General features: G+C 41.1%; 1 protein-coding gene across 2 annotated transcripts in view; it reads left to right on the forward strand.

Moving 5' to 3' along the window:
* ADAM11 (ADAM metallopeptidase domain 11) overlaps positions 1-14,413 on the forward strand; it is a 148,543-nt gene extending 134,130 nt beyond the window's left edge. For both annotated transcript variants that reach the window (XM_075350250.1, XM_075350251.1), the window contains 7 exons: positions 1,276-1,375; positions 1,805-1,924; positions 6,125-6,293; positions 6,858-6,972; positions 7,535-7,625; positions 7,756-7,773; positions 11,184-14,413. In XM_075350250.1, coding sequence (XP_075206365.1) covers positions 1,276-1,375; positions 1,805-1,924; positions 6,125-6,293; positions 6,858-6,972; positions 7,535-7,625; positions 7,756-7,773; positions 11,184-11,199 — 629 coding nt within the window. In that variant the 3' untranslated portion in view covers positions 11,200-14,413. The remainder of the gene's footprint in view (positions 1-1,275; positions 1,376-1,804; positions 1,925-6,124; positions 6,294-6,857; positions 6,973-7,534; positions 7,626-7,755; positions 7,774-11,183) is intronic.
* Positions 14,414-14,739: the final 326 nt, after the last annotated feature.

The following is a 14,739-nucleotide window of genomic DNA, read 5'->3' on the forward strand; positions in this document are numbered from 1 at the left end:
ACATGGTGCCCGCAATCTATTTCAGCCAAATTTGCTTTCCAAAATTCAAATATTGCTCCTTCTGTTCCGAGCCCTCCCATTTGTCCAAACAGAGGTTTCTGACCACATGTGGGGTATCGGCGCGCTCATAAGAAAGTGGGGAACAAGTTTTGGGGTCCATTTTGTTGTGTTATTTCTTCTAAAAGTAAATAAATTTGGGTTAGAGCAACATTTTTAGGTAAAATTTAATTTTTGCTTTTTTTCATTCCACATTGCTTTTGTTCATGTGAAGCACCTGAAGGGTTAATAAACTTCTTGAATGTGGTTTTGAGTACTTTGGGGGGTGCAGTTTTTATAATGGTGTCACTTTTGGGTATTTTCTGTCATCTAGGCCTCTCAAAGTCACTTCAAATGTGATGTGGTCCCTAAAAAAATGGTTTTGTAAATTTTGATGTAAAAATGAGAAATCGCTGATAAACTTTGAATCCCTCTAACTTCCTAACGAAAAAAAATTTTGTTTCCAAAATTGTGCTGATGTAAAGTAGATAAGTGGGAAATGTTATTTATTAACTATTTTGTGTCACAGAAATCTCTGGTTTAACGGTATAAAAATTCAAAAGTTGAAAATTGCAAAATTTTCAACATTTTTGCCAATATTCAATTTTTTTCATAAATAAACGCAAAAAATATTGTCCTAAATTTGGTACTAACATGAGGTCCAATATGTGACGAAAAAACAATCTCAGAATCACCGGGATCCGTTGAAGCGTTCTAGAGTTATAACCTCATGAAGTGACACTGGTCAGAATTGCAAAATTTGGTCTGGTCATTAAGGTGAAAATTAGCTCCGTCACTAAAGGGTTAAAATAAAAATAACAGGTCTGTGAGAGCCAGAATTCTTGCTTGTTGGTGGATGATCAAATACTTATTCATACAATAAAATGCAAATTAATTATTTAACAATCATACAGTGGGATTTTCTGGATTTTTGGGGGGGTTCTGTTTGTCACGGTTGAAGTGTATCTACAATGAAAATTACAGCTCTTTATTCTTTTGTAGACGTAAAAACTTGCAAAAGTGGCAGTGTATCAAATACTTATTTCCCTCACTGTATATGAGCCATGTATAGTCACTTTTCTATCTCAGGGTGGATTGTCGCTTTAATATAATAATCAGTGATCTCATTATATTCACCACTTCCCAATGTTACTTGTTTTAACCATCTACCATCTACAAATGACATTTCTATAAGACTTATATTCCAAAATCTTATATCCAGTTTTTACTTTATTCTAGATGCATCAGACAGGTTCTGCTATGAAAAACTAAACATTGAAGGGACAGAGAAGGGCAACTGTGGAAGAGATGGCGATAACTGGATTCAGTGCAGCAAGCCGTAAGTGGAATGGATCAAAACATGAATCCTCAATCTAAACTCTAGGACATGACTTAAGTGCATTTACTGTGCATGATTATCATGAGCACAAGTTTCTAGGAAGACTCGTCTCGCTGTAATCTTGTAGTATAAATAGGCTGCTGATCAACGATGAATGTCAAAACATTTGTTCATCTGGTGAATTAAACTTGTGGTTTACAGATCGTTCAGTCAGTTTCTGAAGCGTGGTTTGCCGAAATATACAAGTAATTAATTGACCGCTGATCAATAAATATTTTCCTATTGGAGGTTGTTTATTAATTTTGTGGCTCCCTTAGGGCAGTGATAAGTATCCTGCAGTTGACTGGTAATCATTACATGTTGAGAATAGATGTGGGGTAGGCTATGCTGGCCAGCTGTTCACAAAGGTGCCCTTTTTCTGTCCATTAGAGATGTGCTCTGTGGCTATCTTCTATGTTCCAACATATCTGGATTACCAAGAATTGGAGAACTGAATGGTGACATCACAAGTATGTCTTTCTATCACCAGAACAGATACATTGATTGCAGGTGAGACAATATTACAGATGAATCTAGCTTTGTTTTCCAACCACTAGGAGTATGTTACCACATCTCATTTGTGCAGTGAAATCAACAAAATGTCAATCTGCCACACATTTCACCCTTTGCATTGCAAATTGCAGAAGTTTGGTTCCTTTTTGAAAAATGTTGCAAAATATAAAATAGGATAACATATTTAGTTAACCCAAAAAAGAGCCAAAATGCCAAACAAAAAAAATTAAAATAACAAATGAGCTAAAAAACCAAACAAGCTGAAAGTAAATAAAGAATAAGGCGCAAACAAAAAATAGCCACTATTAACAATTTTAGAACCAGAAAAAAAGGTGCAAACACAAAGATGAATTGCGGCCAATTTATATTTATGGCAGGCTATAATAAAGAAGGATAACACGTTGTTGTATTATTTACTGCATTGAATAAAAAGTGCTGATGGCATGATGACATCTCAGGAAATTGACGGGTGGATCAGGAAGTCTGGAAAAAAAATTATCATGGCCTGAATTCAACTAAATTTAGATTTCAGAATGGATCACTTATGTAGATTGCAAACAGAAAATTTCCAGGTACCCTTGTGTACATGGTGTATATCTTGAAACCTCATGAAGGGGACATGTGAATCTTTGTATTGTTATTTTAATTGATTAAAAAGGTAAGGTATTAAAGAATATAAACCATTATTAACAACTTTCAAGTACATGTTTTAGGTTTCATAAATTTTGCAGATTTTAGCTTTCAGCAGAATCATTCAGCATTCAGATATTATATTATTGCAAAATGAACTGTATTACATGGGACACATAGAAACCATTATCTTCACCATCATCATGACATGGAGGATTACAGGAGAACTGACACAAACCAGAGAGATCATACAGAACAGTAGTAATGAACTGTAATAAATAACACCGTGATTAGTGAAACATTCAGCAGTGACACGAGAGAAAATTCATCATTTGATTGTGTGTACAAAGTAATGTACGTGTGTTGGGAATATTCAATAAATAAGGAAGGTAAACATGGTTCAGTGCAATTCAATACCATGTATTCTACAACAGAAAATGGTGCTCATAGAACCAAAATGTAGAAAAATACAAAAAGTATCTTTATAGCAAAGAAGATGAAAAAATAAATCATGGATGGTGACACAGCTCAGCAGGAGGTTTACATCATATGCAATCAGCTGTATTCAAGTCCAGAATGGATTATAGGTTTACAGTGCCTATAAGTAGTATTCAACCCCCTGCAGATTTAGCAGGTTTGATAAGATGCAAATAAGTTAGAGCCTGCAAACTTCAAACAAGAGCAGGATTTATGAACAGATGCATAAATCTTACAAACCAACAAGTTATGTTGCTCAGTTAAATTTTAATACATTTTCAACATAAAAGTGTGGGTCAATTATTATTCAACCCCTAGGTTTAATATTTTGTGGAATAACCCTTGTTTTCAATTACAGCTAATAATCGTCTTTTATAAGACCTGATCAGGCCAGCACAGGTCTCTGGAGTTATCTTGGCACACTCCTCCATGCAGATCTTCTCCAAGTTATCTAGGTTCTTTGGGTGTCTCATGTGGACTTTAATCTTGAGCTCCTTCCACAAGTTTTCAATTGGGTTAAGGTGAGGAGACTGACTAGGCCACTGCAACACCTTGATTTTTTCCCTCTTGAACCAGGCCTTGGTTTTCTTGGCTGTGTGCTTTGGGTCGTTGTTTTGTTGGAAGATGAAATGACGACCCATCTTAAGATCCTTGATGGAGGAGCGGAGGTTCTTGGCCAAAATCTCCAGGTAGGCCGTGCTATCCATCTTCCCATGGATGCGGACCAGATGGCCAGGCCCCTTGGCTGAGAAACAGCCCCACAGCATGATGCTGCCATCACCATGCTTGACTGTAGGGATGGTATTCTTGGGGTCGTATGCAGTGCCATCCAGTCTCCAAATATCACGTGTGTGGTTGGCACCAAAGATCTCGATCTTGGTCTCATCAGACCAGAGAACCTTGAACCAGTCTGTCTCAGAGTCCTCCAAGTGATCATGAGCAAACTGTAGACGAGCCTTGACATGACGCTTTGAAAGTAAAGGTACCTTACGGGCTCGTCTGGAACGGAGACCATTGCGGTGGAGTAAGTTACTTATGGTATTGACTGAAACCAATGTCCCCACTGCCATGAGATCTTCCCGGAGCTCCTTCCTTGTTGTCCTTGGGTTAGCCTTGACTCTTCGGACAAGCCTGGCCTTGGCACGGGTGGAAACTTTCAAAGGCTGTCCAGGCCGTGAAAGACTAACAGTAGTTCCATAAGCCTTCCACTTCCGGATGATGCTCCCAACAGTGGAGACAGGTAGGCCCAACTCCTTGGAAAGGGTTTTGTACCCCTTGCCAGACTTGTAACCCTCCACGATCTTGTCTCTGATGGCCTTGTAATGCTCCTTTGTCTTTCCCATGTTGACCAAGTATGAGTGCTTTTCACAAGTTTGGGGAGGGTCTTAATTAGTCAGAAAAGGCTGGAAAAAGAGATAATTAATCCAAACATGTGAAGCTCATTGTTCTTTGTACCTGAAATACTTCTTAATACTTTAGGGGAACCAAACAGAATTCTGGTGGTTTGAGGAGTTGAATAATAAATGACCCTCTGAATAAACTTTTCACAATTTAAAAAAAAAAAATAAAAAAAGAAATAACATTCTTTTTTGCTGCAGTGCATTTCACACTTCCAGGCTGATCTACAGTCTAAATGTCACAATGCCAAGTTAATTCTGAATGTGTAAACCTGCTAAATCTGCAGGGGGTTGAATACTACTTGTAGGCACTGTATATACGGACAAATGATATGGAGTAGAAATAGAGTGTATTATGAGTACATAAAAAAGATGTAGTCCAAAATAGTAGAAAACATTCACAAAAATACATACCTGTGTTTCCCCGAAAATAAGAGAGGGTCTTGTAGTATTTTTTGCTCCGAAAGGTGCGCTAGGGCTTATTTTCAGGGGATGTCTTATATTTTCCCATGAACAACAATCCACATTTATTCTTGAACAAATAATTAACATTTATTCAAATCTAAGCCTGTCATCACATTCTGGAACATCAATATTTTCTGATATTCCGATTACTGGTTCAGATGCACATTTTCTTAACTTATCTGCTCTTCTCATGGTGCAGAACTAGTCCTGTAGTGGTGGATACATACCATATTTATAAAAGTTTAAATTATCCGCTTAAATTTCTTATTCTCTATGTACTACTAAGTTTACCCCCAAAAGAAAGCAGACACCTTCTAAAAGAATCGTACTTACCAGTCGCTAAACAATTACAGTAGGCAAGTGAATGGGCTCTCACATACTAATCTGCGTCGCTGTCAGGTTCCCTTGCATTCTACAGCAGTTGGCTCCCCCTGGTAAATGGAAGCAGTATCACTTGTGTGAAGTGATACTGGTACCTGATCTGTTTGTGAGAGCTGCAGTGCAATGCAGCTGAAACCGAGAGGAACCTGACAGCTATGCAGATCTCTGTGTGAGAGCCCATCCACCATCGGCACTTGCCAACTGTAATTGTTTGGGGACAGGTAAGTATGATTTTTTTTTGGGGGGGAAGGAAGGGGGGTTCTGCTTTCTTTTTGGTGTGCCTGCTTTCTTTGATGAAGAGTCCTGCTGTATTTAACTTTTTTTAGCTGCTTTGGACACTTCCTTATGGAACTGAAAATAGGGCTTATTTTTGGAATAGGGCTTATATTTCAAGCGTACTCAAAGCAGCAAAAATCCTACTAGGGCTTATTTTATGGGGAAGGTCTTATTCTTTGGGAACCGGGTAACATTATGTTAATCATCAGTTGGGACTGAATTTACTAGGTAGATATTTACTTGACACATTCTTGTACACAGGATTCCCTCTGGCATGGTGCCAAATCCCAATGTGTGTTTTGCCATTGTGCCTTCTTCTGGGCATGGCATTACTCCAACAAAGTCTCTCTTAAGCACCTTGCTAGCCAATAATATAAAGCAACATTGATTAAAGTCCATTTAACACATTCAATCTGCTTTCTGCTCAAGATAGTCCCTCAAGCATAAGTCTGCGGCTTTTATATACTCCATTTATAAAAGCCCTTACTTTTTTTAATATGTAATCCGTTTGTCTTAATTATGTATCACTGTGACATATATGTTGACATTTTATTTTTCCTCATACTTTCAGAGGTGGACAAGTCATTCTACCAGATGGCTCTGGATTGGGATATATTGAGGACGGTACACCGTGTGGACCCAACATGATGTGTCTAGATCGGAAGTGTCTGTCAGCAACTATATTCAACTTTAGCACCTGCCCAGGCAGTGGTCGTGAAGTGGTTTGCTCAGATCATGGGGTATGGACCAATGGCGTCTTATACAAGTTTTTTAATTTTCTCAGAATATTTACAAGGAACAAATCCTTAGGCAATGCTGCAGGGTATTCTCTCTGCACTTGTCCAAAATTTGGTACAAGCAGGCTTACAGTGTCCTTCACTCTGGGACTGAAGTGTGTCTATACATTTCTCATGTATTGTCACCCTACCAGGTGTCCTTCATGAGCTGCCTCTTTTGCTTAGATTAACGTTCTGTTCTTCTAGCTTCTAACATTGTCAATGTAGCGGGGCATGATGGAGTGCAGTGGTAAGTCGACTCTAAACCATGCCCCTCCTATTCTACAGTACCAGAATGCTGGGAGCTATGCTTTACAATTACTTCTGCACTCCCTATGCCACTGTGGTGACCATCCAGGAAGCAGGAGGAAAGGGACGCCAATTTGATGAGAGAAGGCAACGGAAAACAACTGGAGAGCACCAGGCAGGATGACTATACATGAAAAATGTTTAGTCCCTTTTCATTACCAAGGTGGAGGGTGACTTTATTACCAGTTATATCACCTCTACTTTTCAATCTTTTTTCAGGTTTGCAGTAATGAAGGTAAATGTATTTGTCACTCGGACTGGACTGGAAAAGATTGCAGTGTATATGATCCACTTCCTGTTCCTAAAGCCACTGGAGTTGTAGAGAGATCAAAAGGTACATTTCATCCATAAGTCAAGCCTGTAGACCTCTCTGACTTCATAGACTATCTATTATCGTGTTGTATTAAGGACCAATCACCGAATGTTTCATGATAGAAGACAAATGTCCACAGTGAATGTAAATGTTTGCATAGCATCAAGCATAAATATTTCTGTTGGATCGCGGAAACGGCAGAAACGTCCTAATGATCTCACTGGAAGTAATTTGTTTGGTAAAAATAACTTGATTGATGAAGAGTAAAGAAAATAAGTTTTGCAGCAAAAATGACATTTAATTTTGACCTTTCATTTTCTACTTCTTTCCATGAAAGTTTAGTATGCAAAGAGAGAGCTGGAAAACTATTAGTCAATTATTGGGAATAACAAGTCTAGGAGTCAATATCAACATTTTAAGGGGCCTTGCGACATGACTACGGATAAGAAGCCAAACCAGAAACTCAATTTTCAAATGTGTTTCAGGTTTTATTCCCCTTATCAGTGCAATGCAGGAGTACTGAGTATTATGGTCTCTTTTTCACTTGTCAATACCTATTACTAAATCCACATTTTCACTGCAGGTCCCAGTGGTACAAATATTATCATTGGATCAATTGCAGGGGCTGTGCTCATTGCTGCCATTGTATTAGGGGGAACTGGCTGGGGTTTTAAGTGAGTATATAGACCATTTTTACTAATCTTTTTGAGAATGATCTATTTATGTATGTAAGAGAAACCTAATATTTGGTATTTTCTTATTTTCTTTCCTTTTTTTTTCTCTCTCTCTCCTATACCTTGTTAGGAATATTCGAAGAGGAAGGTACGGATTAGATAATTTCACATTTAGTGTTTTTCTACACCATATTAATGACGCTATAGAACAATAGATTTTTTTTATTGATAAATTAAAAATAAATAATTAAATAAAAAGTGGACCTACATGGATGGTAAAGAGGAGGGGTAGGCCTTAATGATATATGATCATGTACCGCCCCGGGGCTCGGCCGCAGCCGAGCCGCTCGGATCCGGGCTCGTCGGTGGGTGGCTCGAGCGCCTCCGGACCCGGGGGTCACATCGCTCTTAAGGGAGGCTGGCGCTACGTGAGGGGTTTCGGTGGGGAGGTTCACGGCCGGAGCCACGGTTTTGAGTTTAAGTTTGTGACGCCACCTACGGGTCGTGGTGAGTGTGGACACCACCGCTGCCGTTGACTAGGCTCCCGGGCACGGTGTTGCGCAGCCAGGTGTTAGCCCCTCCGTGGGTATGGGGTTGATGGTCCCGGGGCCCAGTTGTTGGGGTTAGGATGAGGGGGTTCGGGCGTGTTGATGCGATGCGGGGCGGTGCGCGGCCCGAGGGCACTGTTGTATTCACTATGACAGACACACCGGAGATGGTGGTCGGTGCCCGCAGCCGGCTGCGTCTGGTCCCCCACCCGGTTTGGTGGCTCCCGCCTTTCTCCTGCACCTCGTTTTGTAGACTTTGACTGCCTGCGCTTCCGCGACGGGAGTCCGCTCCCCAGCTGTGTGTGTGTGTCGGGAGAGCCCGTTTGCCCGCAGACGCTGGCCCGTGGGATCTCTCTGCCTGAGCGGTGGCTTTTTATTCCCCTCGTTGGGCTGTTGTCTTCAGTCGGGACTTGGGTGGGAAAGAACCTAAGGTCCAGACCCCAATCAGTGAATTTTACTTGGTCCAGTGGTTTCTGGGCTTCGTTCTGGGTCTGAGTACCCCTCTTGGTGCTCCGGTTTCCAGTTGGTTCCCCTGTTCGGTACCGGCGGGCCAGTACCCTGTCCCGGTCCCTTACGGTTCCACCAGCCGTCTTCCTGGCTCCTGCAGGCGGCAACCACCGTCTGCCTCCTGGCCACAGGGTATCTGGGCTACGACCCAGATCCCCGACAGACGTTTTCTCTTTTCTACTACTCTCCTCTCCTCCCTAACTTCATCTGCTTGCTTTTCCCGCCTCAGGCTATCCGAACTCCTCGATGGGTGTGGCCAACCGCCTGGCTATGCCCCCGGGTCTGAACGTCAAAGCCTGAGAGGGAAGACTCAGGGTTTTTAGGTTGTCTGCTGTTACCTTTTTAGGGGACTGGTGTTTGTGCAAGGGCCTGTCGGTGACTACATGGCTAGTCCAGGGTGTCAGAATTAGGGCTGGGCGGACCCAGACTGTAAAAGTCCGGATCCGCGTGGTTTCAAAGGTGCACGGTTGCCGGGCCTGGGTTTCCGGGTGTTTGATCTGGATTCGGCACTTGAGAAATTAACAAAAAAAAATAAAGGAAAAAATAAAGAAAATAAATAAGAATGAAGCGAGCGCTTCATACTTACCAAGGCTCAGTCATGGCGGCAAACTGCTTCCAGGTCGCGCATTTACTTCCTGTGCCGCGTATTATCTCATCGCACTGCTTTCCCCGCCCACAAGCCGTCCTGTCGTCTGTGATTTATTGCAGTCAGACGCACCCAAACCTGATGTAAGAGTATTTGCCTGCAATTACTGACAGATGTTGTATGCGCGTCAGTACCGAGGTATAAACATACATAAATAAAACAATTGGAGCAGGGTCCCCCGGTATTCAGATACCCAGCACAGATAAAGCCCATGGCTACAGGGTGCCGACCCAGTCCTGCGCTTATCTTGGCTGTGTATCAAAAGAAGGGGAACCTCATGCAGCTTTTTTCTTTCAATTATATAAAGAAATAATTAAAAAAAACAACATTCCGCCCCCCCCCAGTTTGCATACACAGCCATGATAAAGCCAGCTGGGGGCTGGTATTCTTAGGCTGGGGAGACCCAGCCTAAAAATATCAGCCTCCAGCCACCCGGAATTTTTACATCCATTAGATGCGACAATCCCGGCGCTTTATCCAGCTTTTCCCTATTGCCTTGATGCGGTGGCAATCTGGGTAATAGCAGGGGTTAATAACAACCCACAGCTGCTACTAAACCCCAGATTAGTAATGACAGTCGTCTATGACACCAGCATCAGTAATCTGTAAGTGAAAGTAAATTAACACAAACACCGAAAAAATCCTTAATTTCAAATAAAAGACAAAAAAACACCCTCTTTCAATACTTTATTAACCCCAAACACACCTGCAAGTCCAAAGTAATCTACATGAGATCCCACGACGATTGAGCTCTGCAGGATCTGAATCTCATAGCTAGAGCCATAGAACATGACTGCCTGCTGTGAGTTCAGACAATGACTGAGCCATGATGAGAGATTATGTCACTCAAGATATTTGCGGTCACAGCTGGAGGTTCCCACAGTCCTCTACCTGTAGCAGCAGTTAACCTGACCTCAGGTGACCTCTGTAAAGTCAGTGACCTCACCTCAGGTGAGACCGCCGTTTTTTTTTCCCAAGAGATGTAGATTTCGTTTGGGTTTTTCCTTTGGTATTCTGCCAGGAGGTGCACACTTGGTGCTGAAGTCGTCTGCACCAGATTTCAGCACCAAATTTGCACCTCCTGACAGAGAAAAAACAAAAAACGTTTTTTGCATTTTGGGACCAAGGGATGCAAATTTGGTCATGAAATTTTTTACCCCATATTCCTGCACTCAATCTACACCTCCTGGCAAAAAAAAAATCTTGTTTTTTTACGATTTTTTTGACGAGGGTTTTTGACGCGATATTATGCCAGCATTTGGTGCTGAAATTGTTTGCACCAGATTTCAGCACCAAATTTCCACCTCCTGGCAGAAAAAAAAACAACTTTTTTGCAGTTTTGGACCAAGGGATGCAAATTTGGTGTTGACATTTTTACACCATATTCCTGTACCCAATCTATACCTCCTGGCAAAAAAACGCATCACTACCACAAGTGGTATGATGCAGTAGTGATGTGATTTTGTGCCAGGAGGTATAGATTGGGTGCAGGAATATGGTGTACAAATTTCAGCACCAAATTTTGCATCCAGGGTATAATAAGGGACATTAAATTTGCAGAGAATAACTTCTCTACAAAATTAATTTTACAGTAAATTTAAATTTGGCCTGATCTGCTCATCTTTAGTGTGGACCATTGTTTTTCAAGACTTCTGCAGTCTTCCCAAGCATGTGGGATGTCACATAATGCCAAATAATGACCGATGGTAACCTATTCTTGCCCAATCCATTCTTTCGAGTTGATCACAATTTCTCTGTTACTGTTAATTGTACATTGTTATTACATTATTAATGATTAATATTTGTAAATGAATCGTTGAGCCATTGTATAAACTGCTTACTCTGCTTGTTTTCCAGGTCTGGAGGTGGATAGCCAACGGCATGACTTATGTGACACTTTCTCTCGCCATCTGTCAATACTCTCTATCATTCCCATGACACCTCTAGGCCTTTGCTGATAATGCAAAACATGATAATAATACATTGGAATCAGAAAAGAATTGGACACTACAATGTACCGTATATGTATGGGAACTTTCTCCCTGTCTTCCAGAACTGGAATTAATCTGTCTCTCCCTGGGACAGTAATAGACTGCTACATAGTAGGTTTCTCGTGTCAGAAGCCGTATTGAACTTGCCAGTCAGTCCTGAAGGCTGCTCCAATTTCTAAGCAAGAAGGACTGGCCCTTTAAAACCTGTCACTGCCGATTATACACTTTGTTACTGGGAAGGACCAACCACTAAAAACAAGCCAATAGACAAGTACAGTACATTTCACTTTTTTGCAAAGGGATCAATGTATTATTCACCTTATACAATGGAAACAGTGTTTTTTTTGTGGGTTGAGACAGTTATGAAGGAACTTTGGATATTACTGAGTCTTCATATCTTACAAATGTTCCTCATTAAAGATTAATGGGGCACACACTTACAAATACTGGCTCAACCTATAGAAAATTACCATTTCTGAAGGTGAAGAGTACAATTTAAATGTCACTGCCATTAGGACACCGATTGTAGGAGGGACTGTTCTGAAAAACAACATTGCCATGGGGACCCACTATTTAGCATCCTGGAGTCTAGCGCCTAATTATATTACTGCCATAAATATGCTTTGATTCCAGGTAATGACTTCTTTCCTGCCTCTATACCCCGTGGCAGAAGGAGGTTCCGACTTACAGTGTCCCCTGAATATAGTCATATATATCATTTTAAGCGTATCTATAATATTGAAATATTTTTTAAATAACTAATTATTGCTCTAAAAATAATAAAAATCTCCCCTTTTTAATTGCACTAAGAAATTATTCAGAGGGGAAGGGATGGGGTAATTTTAAAATTTTTAAGGGATGGATGACCAATGACTGCCTCTTTTATTCCTCCTGACACTGCTGAAAACATTGAATTCATTAATACTGAATTATATTGAAAACATCTGTTAATATTAACCCTACACCAAAGGAGTTTACACACTAAATAAATGTAATATCTAGCGATAGTTGCTAAATGTATGATTACTCGGGTCTGACTATTGGGGCAGCCTCATTGGTCCTGAGAATGGCCCCATCAACGTCCCCGTTGTGAATGGAGTGGTGGTAATGCATACACACTGCTGATAAATTTACACTGAAGACTAAAAGGGTTACTCCCATCTCCAAGATCCTGTCCCAATATGTAGTAGGTGTAATAATAATATTAGCAAATACTTGGAATAAGTAATGTAGTATAATTCTGATATAGTCAAGTTTCTTACCTCATGTGCAGGGCATTGCAGCTGAGTTAGTTTATTGCGCGTGGTCGTAACCATGGATTGCTATGCTGTAATGCTCTGCACATGAGGTAAGAGACATGGCTATATTAGGCCCCTTTCACACGTCAGTGATTCTGGTACGTTGAGCTTTTTTTTTTAAACGTACCAGAATCACTGACATATGCAGACCCATTATAATGAATGGGTCTGCTCACACATCAGTGATTTTTCACTGACCATGTCTCCGTGCAGCGTTCACGCGTGTCTGTGATTGCCGCACGGAAACATGTCCATTTTTTTCTGGCATCACTGATGTCCCACGGACCACGCAGTGGTGTGGTCCGTGAAACATGTGCCAGAAAAAAAAGTGCTTTTAAAATAAAAATCATTTTTACTCACCCGGCTCCAGCGATGTCTTCTGCAGCCCGTCCAGCTTGCTGCTTCTGAGCCGGCTCATTACTGTCGCGCATATTCATTATGCGCGACACAGCCGACCCGGAAGCAGCTGCTGCGGGGGTCAGCGCCGGCCGGATGCTGCACTGCGGGAGCGTTCAGCACCATGGAGAGCGGGAGCGGGCACAGGTGAGTTAATCTCTAAGTGCAATCACGGGCCACGGAGAACGGAGCCCGGATTGCACTTAGACAACCCACGTGTGCCGTAATTCACGGCACACGGAGGGACATGTGCGTGTTTTACACGCCAGTGAAAAAAGTCAGCGTTTTTCACTGACGTGTGAAACGGGCCTTAGGAGAACTATACTATATTACTAATTGAAGGAATTTGTTAATATTATTATTACACCTATTACATAATGGGTTAGGATCTTGGAGATGGGAATATGTCTTTAACTTCCCTTTTCTCCTGGTCATCGGTGATCCCAGCAGTTGGACCCTGATCTCCTGGATTCAGGTATTTGGTGTGAAAACCCTTTCTAACATATGTAAAAACAGGCAAGATATCAAATTAGTAATAGTGTCTGTGCCCTGAATGTAATGCTGATCTAAACAGTACTGGCTGAAGCTGGCTATCTGATCACTGCATGCATAAATGTGTATATGACGCCATGTTTCTAATGAGGTACAAGTCGAAAAACAGAACAGCAAGTTCGTATCTGATTCTAAATAATTCTCTAAAGCAAATTTAATATCTGTAAACTTACATTGTCCTCTTGGCTCCAGCATCTCTATCAGCATTCAAAGCAGCTTTTTCCGAACCAGATGTTCGCCGTCATTCTAGCGGAGTAACTCACTGCCAAGATATTCTCCATTCCAAGTATCCGCACAGAATATAATACTGCGTATAGACAGCAGACTGTACTGGGGGCTGCACAACACACCAGGAAACAATGGGATGAATAGTGACAGAGCATGCAGCTATTCAATGGAGCAACAGCATTATATAGATGTTATACCGCACAGACAGTGGTACCCAACGACGAGGTGACACCGCACAATGGTTAAGAACTTGCATCATATGGTCAGAGAAGGAATAAATATTACTTACGCTTGGGAATTGAAATTGCGGATATTGAGAATCGCATCATCCTGAACACATGGACAAGTGATTACTGACTTTCCATGGAACGATGGAATCTTCTCATTATGTCTAGTATTTGGTTGTGGGACAAAAAAAAACAACAAAAGACTCCTTTACAAAGCAACTGAATGTCTTTCTTCCACAGTGGAGTTGGGTAAGCTTCGTCAGCTCATTGGTTTGGGAATAACTTTAATCCTACAGGACTTTGATGCAGAAGGAGTTGTAGGTCCTAATGTTTCTTTTTTTAAAATACAACATAAAGAATAAAATGATTGTTCTCACAGTGACGGGACTAGAAAAGTGACTGCTTGTAATTCTTTTCTTATACGTCAAGGTTTAATATGATGCACCCATTTCACCACACAGACAATGTCAGATTTATTCAGTGGAAGTCTGTCGTTCTATGGCTTCTACATGTTTGCGAGGCTTCTTTTTATTAAAAAAAAAAAAGAAAAAAAAAAGGTAAATGATTGGACAAAACCACAGGAAAGTTTTTCTTTCCTCAGTTAGAATTTCTGGTGAGGTAAGATTTTCTACTATCGTATTCATATGGCAGAAAGGGAAGATTCCAAAAGTGAATATACTCTCTTTTTATACACAGATTGCTCTCTACATTGTCAAACCTA

Source organism: Anomaloglossus baeobatrachus, chromosome 5 (assembly GCF_048569485.1).
Source record: "Anomaloglossus baeobatrachus isolate aAnoBae1 chromosome 5, aAnoBae1.hap1, whole genome shotgun sequence".
In the NCBI taxonomy this organism is placed as follows: Eukaryota; Metazoa; Chordata; class Amphibia; order Anura; family Aromobatidae; genus Anomaloglossus; species Anomaloglossus baeobatrachus.